Source organism: Lissotriton vulgaris, chromosome 8, assembly GCF_964263255.1.
Source record: "Lissotriton vulgaris chromosome 8, aLisVul1.2, whole genome shotgun sequence".
NCBI lineage: Eukaryota > Metazoa > Chordata > Amphibia > Caudata > Salamandridae > Lissotriton > Lissotriton vulgaris.
The window spans coordinates 1,228,367,645-1,228,380,212 of record NC_141696.1 but is presented as its reverse complement, the minus strand read 5'-3'; the positions used below and the strand labels follow the sequence as shown (position 1 = coordinate 1,228,380,212).

At 42.1% G+C, this 12,568-nt stretch overlaps 1 protein-coding gene across 6 annotated transcripts in view; it reads left to right on the top strand.

Moving 5' to 3' along the window:
* Window positions 1-12,568, top strand: part of FRY (FRY microtubule binding protein) — a 674,187-nt gene that overhangs the window by 241,417 nt on the left and 420,202 nt on the right. For all 6 annotated transcript variants that reach the window (XM_086935130.1, XM_086935129.1, XM_086935133.1 and 3 more), the window contains exon 2: window positions 678-877. In XM_086935130.1, coding sequence (XP_086791256.1) covers window positions 678-877 — 200 coding nt within the window. The remainder of the gene's footprint in view (window positions 1-677; window positions 878-12,568) is intronic.

Genomic DNA, 12,568 nt, shown 5'->3' with positions numbered 1-12,568 from the left:
TCCTTCTTTTGCTTGTTGCCGGTACATGCTCATTGATTCGGTTTGTATCCAAATTTCTATGTGCTTCTCACATCAGATCCATGTTCGTGCTGGATTTTCCCTCATCACTGTTCATGTATGGGACCTATGACAGTAAGAAAAGAAAATTTAGCTTACACTCTGATCCTAGGCACATTATACAGTCTTGTCTGGCACCCCTCCCCCTATTTGGTTGCCCAATCCCTTTTTTAAGATCACCGAAAGAAGATATTAACTTTCAGAGGACGCTAATCTCTACTTCCTGAAGGCTCGGCTCCCAGTTCTGAAGTTGGTTTTTCTTTCATGACACAAATTTAGTGTAGAACGTATATCTCAGCCCACTACCTACACAGGTTTGATATAAAACTAATGAGAGTGCAATGATAATGCAAAGAGATGAATATTGTTTACTGAAGATCTCCTTAGTTTCATTCCAGGGATCATTGTAATGAGTTAATTGTAGAAATGACTAAGTAAGACTAGTGTGTATGTAAAGGTCTTGTAATATGTTCCAGCTAAATGGATGGAAAAGCATTTTTTTATTTTTATATATATATATATATATATATATATTATCTGTATGAATGATATAAGGATTACCGTAATGAATAGTACACTTTGCAGATACATGACATGATCTCTTTTCTTTGTCTTTATAGCCTCTCCGGTGGGTAACGGATACATCAAGCCACCAGTTACACCGGTTTCCAGCACACAGAGAGAAAAGGGACCACCAGCCATGCTACCCATCAACATTGACCCAGACAGCAAACCAGGGGAATACATCCTAAAAAGCTTGTTTGCAAACTTCACTACACTGGCTGAACGCAAGATTCGAATCATCATGGCTGAACCGCTGGTGAGTGGACTTTATAGAAAATTAGAATTATGAATGATTCGCATTTTGAAGAATGCACCAACTGATATCCTGATGCTGTTTATTAAGAAACCTAAGGCCTGATGTATTAAAGACTTTTGCGTTTGCAAATTCGAGTCACAAAATCACATGGTTTGTGAATGCAAAAGTGTTATGCCCTATGTATTTAAACCATTTTGTTAATCGGAGAAGCATTTTCCAATTTGCAAAATGTTTTTTGCTATCCATTCAGAAAAGCTATTAGGAGTGATCGTGAAAGGGTGTCCTGTCCTAATTGAGCGTCACAATGGCATGTATTAAGCGTTTGTGGTGGTACCTGCAAAACTATTGATCAGTTCGACCTCTCGAAGGAGGTGTTAACTGAGACACTAAAGGGAAAGGCATCCCTTGTGAATTGTCTGGTGACCACTGCCTGCTCCTCTTTATGTAGTAGAAAATTGAATATTAGCTTTATTTAAAGCAACATCAGCTCCTTAAAGGAACATCGACTGCTTCAAAAATTTGAGAATGCAAACATTATCATGGCGGTTTGGTGTTTTTTGCAGGCCACCATCAATCACTGTGTTTGTAACCAATCACGGGGGAAGGGGGTTGGGGGGGGAATGTGACCTTCCCACATATTTTTTATTGGACAGGCCTTTCTTCGACCATCGGCATATTGAGATTTTGTGAAAGACTATTAGTTCATGGGTAGAATTACAACATCAGAAACGAGCCACAAAAAGGCAGTGCACAATTTGCGACCACATTTTGGGAATGGTCTCGTAGAGCTTCGGCTCTTTAGTTATTAATATGAGCACTGCCAACCCTTACTGTCAATTCTCTTCCTAGCCACATCCCTACACATATACCACATGGCATCCATATTATCCTGTTTACTTGACAAACTACCTTGAATCCTAATGTATTTGGCCCCAGTTGCCTACAGCTCCAGTTACGACTGGAGTATTTGTGACTTAAGATTCTCTTTTTGTGTGTCACTGTGTCAATAAAATTGATTAATGGTGTTGTGAAAATAATTTTGAGCTATTCAAATAACATGTTGAATGTTCCTGTCATACCTAGTTTTGTGGTGTAACATCCCAATTTTTGACGTTTTGGTAGTAGGTGAAGTTTTCAGTGCTTAATTCCAAAGGTCATATTCTTTTGTCGGTTTTCATATGAATATAATTGTGATTATTATTGACCACATTCTGTGAAGATGTTTTCGTAGTTAAACATGATGACATCAATCCAACATGCTTTTAGATTTGAGTTTGGGACTGGTGCTTTCGACACTGACATGCCAAATCTGTTTGTTGGTTAATGAACCCAGGGGCGATATGTTGAATTATGGGTTTGGTATTGTCCCAGCAAGGGCGGGTTGCAGAGTCATCCCTCAGACTGGAGATTTGCCACCACACATTATTCTTCCAAAGGCGTTTGCTTTTTTATTGTTATGTTGCTCATAGAAACACGGTTCTGTCTTGGCAAGTCGCTGCTGTTGCTTGACTTTACTAAAAGTCATGTATTTTTAGGTTCTTCATAAAACTCTCGTATCCCATCCACTATGTACATTTTATTCCATTTATTTGCTGCTGTGATTGTGAGCAAACACTAGCTAGTAAAAATGTTGATAGAATGGTGCAGAGAAATAACCTAGACAGTTCATCTACTTTGTTGTAAACTGCCAAAGCATGTATTCCTTTAAAATAAGTAAAACAAGTTAAAATACTCAACATTACCCATTCATTCCTAGCAACATCTTTTTTTCTGCATCCAGTGACTCTGCTACTTTGGACACCTCTTCTTAACCTCCCCAGAGTGCATGAGCAAGCAGCCTTCCTATCTCAAAACCCACATGATCTCTCTGCTGCCCCAAGTGCTCTGTCTGTGGTATCAATCTATTTGCCGGTATTTTAGCAAGAATCTTTATACATGCCTTAACCAGTAAGATGGAGCAGTAACATATGCATAAGCAGGGGATTACTAAAAGGACTGCCCTGCTTAATGTATCCATCAACTTCCTTCTTCCGTCTGCGTACTTGAACATGCTGGCTAGCAATGACGGTCCCATACAAGAACTTTACATTTAATTGCATTGTAGGTTTCTTACAAACTTGTAGACATTCATTCATTCATTCATTCATTAAAAAGGACCCAGGTCTAAAATGAGGCCCTAGTGCTCCACCCCACGGGAGATAAATTGAAAATGTCAATCTGTTCTAAGTGCAACACTGGGGAAAATCGGCAGAGTCTGGCAGTCATTGCACCAAGTAGCAGGTGAATGCTGCTGTTTCCAGTTTTCGGCTAATAAACCCAAATAACCCATCCACAAAATATTTCCACAAAACCGGCTCATTGGCACAACTTCTGCTCTTCCTATATTGGAGTGTCCATGTTACATGAGAACATGTAGAAGATCCCATTGACCTTTCAGGGACTATTCAATTGTAAAATCTTTATTCGGCACAATCCCATTGGGCCATAAAAGAGCAGATCATTTCTAATTTCTAATTTAAAACATTTATAAAGCGCAGCGTACACCGAACGGTTTCTTGGCGCTAGTGGAGGGTATTGGCAACAGAGACAAAGTAGGAACCAGTGGTAGAGCCGGGAAGGGAGGTTACACAGGGAAGGCCTGTTTAAAAAGAAACGTTTTTAGTTCCTTGCGGAAGGATACATAATGGGTAGTACAAAATACAGCACATCAAATAGATTAAAAACAGTAATGCACCCATACAGGGTTAAAAAACAAACAAAGCATGTCCTACAATTAGATAAAAATGTTTTTTTCTGATTCGAATTATTCCCCAAATGTAAGAATCAACACTAGGATATACAAAGTTAGGACCTCCAGGGTGCACAAGTAATGTACAACTACATTGTACTCCCTGAATGTTATGTACAACAAAGATCGGTTTCAGAATATATTTCCTTAAACCATCATACAAAACACAAAATAATATAAAGTCCTGAGTGCTCTGTTTCGAAATACCACCACAATGGCACGGTGCCATGTCCCAGTGTCATTAGTTTTTATTGGGCAAAGCAGCAAGATGATGTACTATACCCAACCGCAGTCTTTTAAAAACGAAGCGATGCTGGGTAATGGGTACCAGGGACAGGTGCATTTGAAAGCCCTCTGCGAAGGCATTCAACCAGTATGTAAAAACAGTAGGTTTATTGACCTCAATTTATGGAAAGCAAGAATTCTAAATGGGTCTTGAAGCACGGGGAAACCAAACAAAGATGTAGAGATATCATTAATATAGGAAAGCTAGGGGATATTAAAGGCATGGTCTAATGCTAAACAATCCATAATGATGGCTTTCGTGAAGGCTGTTTCAGTTTTGACCCAGATTAAGGGCTAGAGTACAGTAGGCTAAAGCAAGAGCAGGCCCTCCAGGTGATATAGCCCCACTTCCTTGTGGACAATTGAAGATGGTATTCAAGGAGTGATACAGAAGAGACACCTGAGAAGGGCATTCTCATCAACCTGAAGAGGACCGCAGGACATGTGATCCCGCAGGCCCCCACCACACATGGCAGCTAACAATGCTTTAGCCTTATAGATTTTAGTCCTTTCCCCAATGGGGCGGCTGCCAAGTTTAAAGGAGAACCTGAAAAACTCCCTCGCACACTCTACTCATTTTAAAGAGATTGTTTTGTATATGTTGGGACCATAAACTATTATTAGAAAAAAAGAATGCCCAAATAAGAAAATTAATTTACCTTTACAATGGGAAAGCGTTTGATGACAAATTTACTTCTCAGCTGGGTGTCTTTCTGGCAAGACATTGTAAATGTTTTGGTTTTATTAATGTTTAGCTTTCTAACATCCCTAAATTCAGCAAAGGTTTCCATCAGTCTCTGCGGACCGACAGTGGTCCTAGACATCAGAACTGTGTCGTCATCAAACAGAAGCACAGAACTGGACGACCAGCAATTACGGGCATGTCGGCCTGCAGGGTCTGTAGGCCACCATCAACACCGATTGTAAAAAGGGAGAATAAGAATGGTGCCAGAACGCAGCCCTGTCTGACTCCCCTCTTAATTCTAAAGGATGGAGAACATTCACCGTTGGAGTCATATCGGACCTTAGCAAAAAGATTCTCATATAACTGAGATAAGAAAAAGAGAGCATTGTCGGGGGCCCCAAGTGAGAGTAATGAGTGCTACAGAATCGAATGGTCCACCAGGTCCAAGGCACTGCTAAGGTCAGCAAAGCACAAGTGAAGAGAACCTGACTTAGCCTTAGTGTATTTCCCAATGAGCAGAACTAGATTTGTGCACTCCTCCACTGTCTCCAATCCCCTCCTAAACCCATACTGGTTCACCAAGAGAATAAAGTTATCGGTGGCCACTGCTCCAGTCTCTGCAGACAAACCCTGCCCATCAATTTCGCGAAGCAATTCAGAATGGAGATGGAGTGGTAGCACTTCGGGTCAGATCTATCCCCCTTCTTAACCATGGGCACAATGATGGAACCTGTCAGACTAGAAGGTATTGTACCCTCCATATTACACACTCTGGTCAAAAATGGGGTCCCATAACTCACCCATACCTCTATAAGCATCGGCCAGCACCTAATCAGGCCCCTGAGTTTTTCCCCTGGCACTACTTTCAAGAGCTAAAAGGACCTCATCCAAGGTAAATATTATGGGCATGCTACTAGTTAGGTTGACATTCTTACGCGCATGCATATATGCCGATTGACCATCCTCCAAGTAAATGCTAGTGTGTGGATCAAAGATCTTTGAAAAATGGTCAACCTAGGCTTGGAGAGAAACAAGTAATATTAATTCAGGAGCAGAATATTTTTTAAGAAAAGGTGCATTAACCATGCTCCAAAACAAGATAACATCCTTGGTCTCTGATGCCTGAGCCAAATTCAATCAAGCCTCTTCCTTAAGCACCTTTTTCCTAGAATCAAATGCCATACTATATTGTTTCCTTAGTTGCTTAATAGCAGAACAGTCCCTTGGAGAACTATGCAAAGCAATCCGCAGCATCTTAGATGCCTGTGGGCATGAATGGTTAAACCAACAGTGTCTCTTGAATGCCCTTGGTCCAAGGGGGTGTGTCAATAAGCTATTAAATGCCCTAGCAATTGTATCAAAAGCGTGAATCAATCCCACATGGCCCACCTCGGTGCCCAAACAATAATTGAACTCAAATGCGTTTGTGGATAACAGCCTCCGCATTACACATATAGGATCAACCCCTGACCGTCTAATACAGACACCATTTGGCCTAACAGGTACAGTGTTTGCTACCCAAATTGTAACTGTAGGACGTTCGGCATAAAAAGACCGATATAACAATAGGATTATGATCACTCACTGTGGTTTGCATTACCCCGAAATTAATAACTAGGTGACTAACAGAAGAAGTGATTAAAATGTGATCAATTATAGTGCTTGCACCTGTACCAGTAGAAGAATAGATTTTCTCACTATTTCAAATATTACAATTCTCCAACAGCAAGAAATCATGTTTAAACATTGGAGAATTTAGAGTCTTTCCATATGCGCTGTGTGGAAAATAAAGGACACCCGTACACGCTGCGTTAGTAACGCCACACATGCCTTGCCGGAAGTGAAAAGCTTTGTGTATTAAAATCGCTAGCCTATAAGATGGGGCAAGTAGAATAGATTGAACATAAAAACGTTTCTAGGTCCACATCAAGAGCAAGTAACAACATCACTGTAGGTGGAGTCAAATACATTATTGTAAAAAATTATTATTACTAGATCAGGCCTCTCCCTAAAGGACAACAATGCAAACTGGGAATATGAGGAAACTATAGCAGACCGTCTGATGATACCAGGTGAAAGATTGGAAATTAAGATCTGCAAACCACCTTTGGCGCGGCCTGACAGTGACAGAATTTCAGTAAATGAATTAGAAAAACCTTCAAAATGCATGGGTTCTACATGCCGGGTGTCTGGGAGGCAAATTATGTATAAGGTGGAAGTGATGTTACAGCAATCAGGGGTTGTTTATTTATTATGAAGCCTGGAAAAATTCCATGAAGTGAAATAACAAATCTCATTATAATCAACGCGGGCTAGTATTGCGACCAAAGCGGGGGGGGGGGGGCTAAAAGGCGTTGACTGAATCGCCTTGGCTGGCAGGGAGGGGTTGGGAGAAACCGGAGCAATGAATTCAACTGTAGGCTCATAATTAAGCTAAAGGGGATGAGAAGTATGGCAGTCCGAACAAGCTGGTTAGAGAGTGCCTTCGAGATCAGGGCATCAATCCACCAACTGCAGGTAATTCCAAGGCTCCATCCTATTGACGATTAACAAAAGTAAGCTGATCAAAAGATGGATTAACAGACCCATTGGTTGCTTGCATCAGGTGCCGATAGAAAAACTCTGGGGGTGGAACATGATATTGCCAGAATTTGAAAACTGTGACTAAGACCTATGCAAGATCTCGCCCACAAATCTAGAATGCCTGAACTTAATAATAACAGAGTCTCCCTCAAAGGTTTTTTTAGATGGACCAATCCACGCAACCATCGTGCGTCAACACAATTTGGTCAGTTTTGAGACCGGCAAAATAGACTTAGTCTGTAAACAATGGAGGATTGTATTCCTTATCTGAACTGGTGATTCAGTAGAGTCCTGAAGCAGAAGAGGGACATTTATCATTATCGCAACATAAGGACAGCAAGCAGGAGGTAAATTGATAGTAACCTCTTTAGAATCCCTCCCACCGTTGTTTTGTACCCTCATATTCACCCATATCCTGGTATAAACTCCTTAAGGGGGTTTCTGGAGCCAGTGATCTGTTGGTTAACCTAGCTGGGTTATTAACATCGGCTATTTGGGACGAGGGGGAGTGGTTGCAAGCCTGCCACAGGGCTGGAGAACTTCCTAAATTTGGTTGGCCCGCCGGAATATAGGGTCCTCACTCACTGCAAGAACCCGAAGCAACTTGGGATTGACTGTGTTGTGAAAGATGAAAATGCGGGACATCTGACTATCATTGGGGCAGCTAGGAAGAAGGCTGTAATCATTTGAAGGCAACTCTGGTGCAAATACAAAACCTTGGGCGCCTGTGGGTGAATAGGCTGGGCTGCCGGATTAACGGAGGAGGGAATGTTTCTTGCCTTGATACTACTTAAAGTTCTACAGTAACCCCTAACCTTGTACAGATAGGAGGTAGCAAACTTTCGACCATCCCCCTCACACTGTCCAGTAATTTCCTCTGGAACAGGTGCAAGTATGAAACACGGTAGAACCTGCTGAGCTGGAATCAAGATTGCGAGGTTAAGAGTTTAAGGAGGGGTGTGATTTTCTAACCCGCTGGCTTCTTTTCCATTTGGCTGGAGGGTCATTATTGAGGAGCAACGTTAAAGCTATACCGATTTTCTGTCCAGGGTCAGTGGGAAGGACTGGGTGGAGAGGTAATGACACAAACACTTACCCCTGGGCAGGCATTCGGACAGTACCACGTACAGCCTTGAAGCCTGTCTCTGTAGGTGAAGTTGACCCTGGGCCTGCGGCCATGGTGATAGGTAGGCAATGCTCCGCATGTCTTATTTCCTTACTTTAAGCATTGACTGCGCGTTTAATGTACCCGTTCAGGGAAAAAGAGTTTGAACCGGGCTTTACAGGTACAGGAGCTTTGCGCTTCACTATCACAAAAAGTAAGAGTCACAAACAATGAAACAGTACCTCCGGGTCTTGAAAATAACGACCAAGGGGGGTGGCGCAGCGCAGCCCAGCCTTTTCTGGGCTTCACCGGGTGTGGATGGGCCTGCTCTTGGCCCTGGCCTATCCCATGCAGAGGATAAAGCAAAAGTGCTATATAGCACAGGGAGAGGTTGTGCTCCTCCCTCCTCTGCTCAGCAAACATTGGCACTCACAGGCGCATGGGATCCTGGGACCTGTAGTCCCCAACAGCCACAGCAATGTCCCATGCAGTGGGTAAAGCAAAAGCACTCTATAGTGCAGGGAGATGTCTTGCTTCTCCTCCCTGCTCTGCAAACGTTGACGCTCATGGGCACATGGGATCCTGGGACCTGGAGCCCCAATAGCAACAGCAATATCCAGCGCAGCAGGTAAAGCAAAAGCGCTGTATAGCGCAGGAAGATGTCGTTCTCCTGCCCCCTCTGCTCAGCAAATGTTGACATTCACGGGTGCATGGGACCCTGAAACCTAGAGTCTCCAACAGCCACAGCAATGTCAGTGACTATTGATTTTTCCCCTACCCAAACTACATGCGGAGTGGGGTCCCACCTCCCTCCACTCTTCAGAGCAGAACCTGTCCCCTTACCCTACTGAGAAGCGAGGTTCAAACATAAGGGAGAAATGTATCCTTCACCAGCAAGACCTGGACTTGGGCCCTACGCTCTCAGAGCAAGATCCGTTCTGTACACAGCTCCCCAACTCAAACGAAGGGGTGGGGAAATCTTTATTATTCAGCAGGATCATGCAGCATTCTGTAAGCTATTTTCGAAATTATTGCATTGCGATCCATTTATGAGAAAGTGTCACTGCATGCCATTGTCATTAAGCCAATAGCTGCAGCACCACACCAAATAAACATTTTATAACGTGTTTAGGTTTTCTCACTATCTGAAGGCTGTTAGAGTCCGTGGAGAGTTAGCAATGAAGCAAACCGCCAAGGGCTGACACTTGCTTAGTCCTTACAGTTGCCATGGAAGGAAACCACCAATGGTTGATAATTGTTCAGTCCTTACACAGTTACCATTGAAGCAAACCACCAATGGATGACATTTGCTGCATCCTTACACAGTTACCACTGAAGCAAACCACCAATGGATGACATTTGCTGCATCCTTACACAGTTACCATAGAATCAAACCGCCAATTGTTGGCACTTACTCAATCCTTACAGTTACCCTAGAAGAAAACCACCAGTGGACAATAATTGCTAGGCTTTATGGTCAGTTCTGCTCATTCCTACATCACTGAATATTAACTGTTACAAAATTAGAATATTAAACCAATATATTTTTTCATTTCTATAAACTGCAACATGATGCTCTTGAACAAATGTACATTATGCTGCATAGTTGCTGATGTAATGCTGTGTCCTTTTGTAGCACTTCCATTCAGTATCTAAAAATAATCCCTAGGAAAGTGTTTCTTAATCATTTCTCTTCTGTGGATCCCCTGCTAAAACATTACTAGAGTACGAGGATCCCCACTGAATAAGTATTGGAATCCAGGGACACCCTACTGGAAGCTGGGGAACCACAAAACTCAAAAATTATGACATATTTTATTTAATTCACCAACATGTAAAAAAAATCACAATTTTATTTTTTATGGGAAGGTTGGAGCTTTTCTAAATTAAATTAAGGCACCCCATCACCCTTACTATATTCTGTTTGATGCACTTGAACTGACTCACAAATCAATCTGTGGATACCAACTACATTTTTGGCTACGATTTCAAGTCCCTTCAAATATACATAACGTTTTAAAATGTTCAGTGTTAGACTTTGCTTCTTAATTTATATACACTTTATTAATCTGTTAATATTATTTTATTTTCTAAGCAGTTGCTGACCCCCTGGGTAGGCTTTGCGGTCTCCAGAGGTGTCACCAGACCACAGGCTAAGAACTGCTCCCCTAGCATATTTCTGTATAATGCTTAGATCACTTATTCATTTATAATATTTATCAGCTTTGGATGGTTTAAATGGAGAAATGTCATATTTCCTGGGTTTTTACATTCTTAGGGACCTTTCTAAAGGTGGTCTGCTGATATTTGTGGTGGTTTTGTCTGCAAACAATAATTAACATGGGCTCAGCTTACTGCAAAGATAATTTACAAAGAGACAAAGCTGTTATTGATGTGTGACATGTCTGCCTGCCAGACATTTAGCTCTTGTAAAAAGGCTAAGTGGTGGTTTCATCTTAACACTGAGGCGCGGTTTCCTTTGTTGCGTCCTCGCTGTTCTTGTGTGTCTGTCAGAAGAAGAGCTGCATTACTGCAGCTAAAGTCCAGGTATTTCTCATTGTTGGTGCTCTTAAGATGTATCCAGTTGCTGTCTATATTTTGCTTGTTATGTGAACAGGCTACAACCTCAGCTGCTGGGTATTTCTGGGGAAATGGGAGACTTGTTTTTAGGGCTCGCTGCCGTTAGCAGCGCGAAGCGCTGCCGCAGCGAGTATTATAGTCACCGTGCTCACAGCCAAGGGAGTACAGAGCTGTGCACGAGCGGCTATTGGCCTGTGCTCGAGCCGATTGTGCTCTGTGAACGCGCACGTCTCCGGAAGACGTGCTGCGCCCGAGCTGCCTCCAGCTTGGTTTTTTTGGATCCATTTCGCGGCCGACGCAACTAAACGCTGACGTCTTGTTTTTACTTGCTATTCTAGAAAAATACACATTAACCTGTCATAGTGTTGCCTAAGTGGCAACCCTCGTGGAAATATGCTATGCCCGTATTGCTGTGGTAGTGACTACCGAAGGTCAGCAAACGAAAATGTTTGACGTTCTTCTTTAGAATATTTTCTTTTTACCCTCCACTTGATTGGTTTTAGTTCAGAACTCTTTTGCTTTTGTTTAATGTCTTGCCTTTTTCATCACCCACAGCTTCTCCTGAGATTGAACTGAAAAGGTAAGGTCGAGTCAGTTTTTGGTGGAGGCGGCAGGGAATTTCTAGATTTGTTGTGCAGCCCTCTACCAAACAATAAATAACACAGTTTATTTTATTCCTGAATTTGTCCCCATGACATGACCTGACCTGCCTATAAGACAAAAAAGTGTTGGTCTTCGTAGCGCAGATCATTCAGGCTCCCCTCCTTTACCAAATAAATATTTATTTCTACTTTCTTTTTACTTACAGAACTTGAGAGTACTGTTCTGTCCATATGTGAAAAATGTGGCCTGTCCGAACTTGACAGGGTTAATTTAAAGTGTTCCAAGGGAGTGCATAAGCTATTTAATACCATACAACGGAATACAAATGTAATTACTTGCAGGTTAGTATCTTGGCCACATTTTAGTGCTGTGCCAAAATACATTGTTGCTGATGTTTAATAATCGCAGTACAAATGTCATCTACCCAAATATAGCTCTGGCACAAAAATGCGAGATTCAGACAGGAATCTACTTTTACGTCAGTGGAATGCATCTATATGTAAATCTATAAGTACATAAGGTGCAAAGCCTGCTATCTCTCAGCGGCTTTGCTTTAGTTACCGCCTGTTACTTTGGAATTCAACTCGTGCACGCACAGTAGGTTACACCCATATGACATGTCTGCTATCAGATAGAGAAGAACGTGGAGTGATCCACCCAGCAACAACAATTGTACCTCATGTATTGTGTCTGGGCCAGGCCTGTCAGAAAATCGGTGGTCCAAACAGTTATCCTGGGAGGAAGGGGGTTTTATAATTCTGCTGCCTTATCTCAAGTTGTGTTTCCCCTTAAATTACTGAGTCATGAATGATGCACATTTTCACACTTCTGTAGCTTAATGTTGGTACTACCTACCCATTCTGGATTTGTTATTTGAATTTGAAAACCCTGTTAAATCGCTGCCCACCTTGGTCAGCGACCTTATTCGTCCCCCTGCCTTGCACACTGTTGTCATCAATTGTGTCATTTCAGATTGTATCACTGATGTTATTTGTGATGTCATACAACGGGTCACGAGAGATGTAGTATGTGAGCTAATAAGCAGTGCATAATGAGGACGCG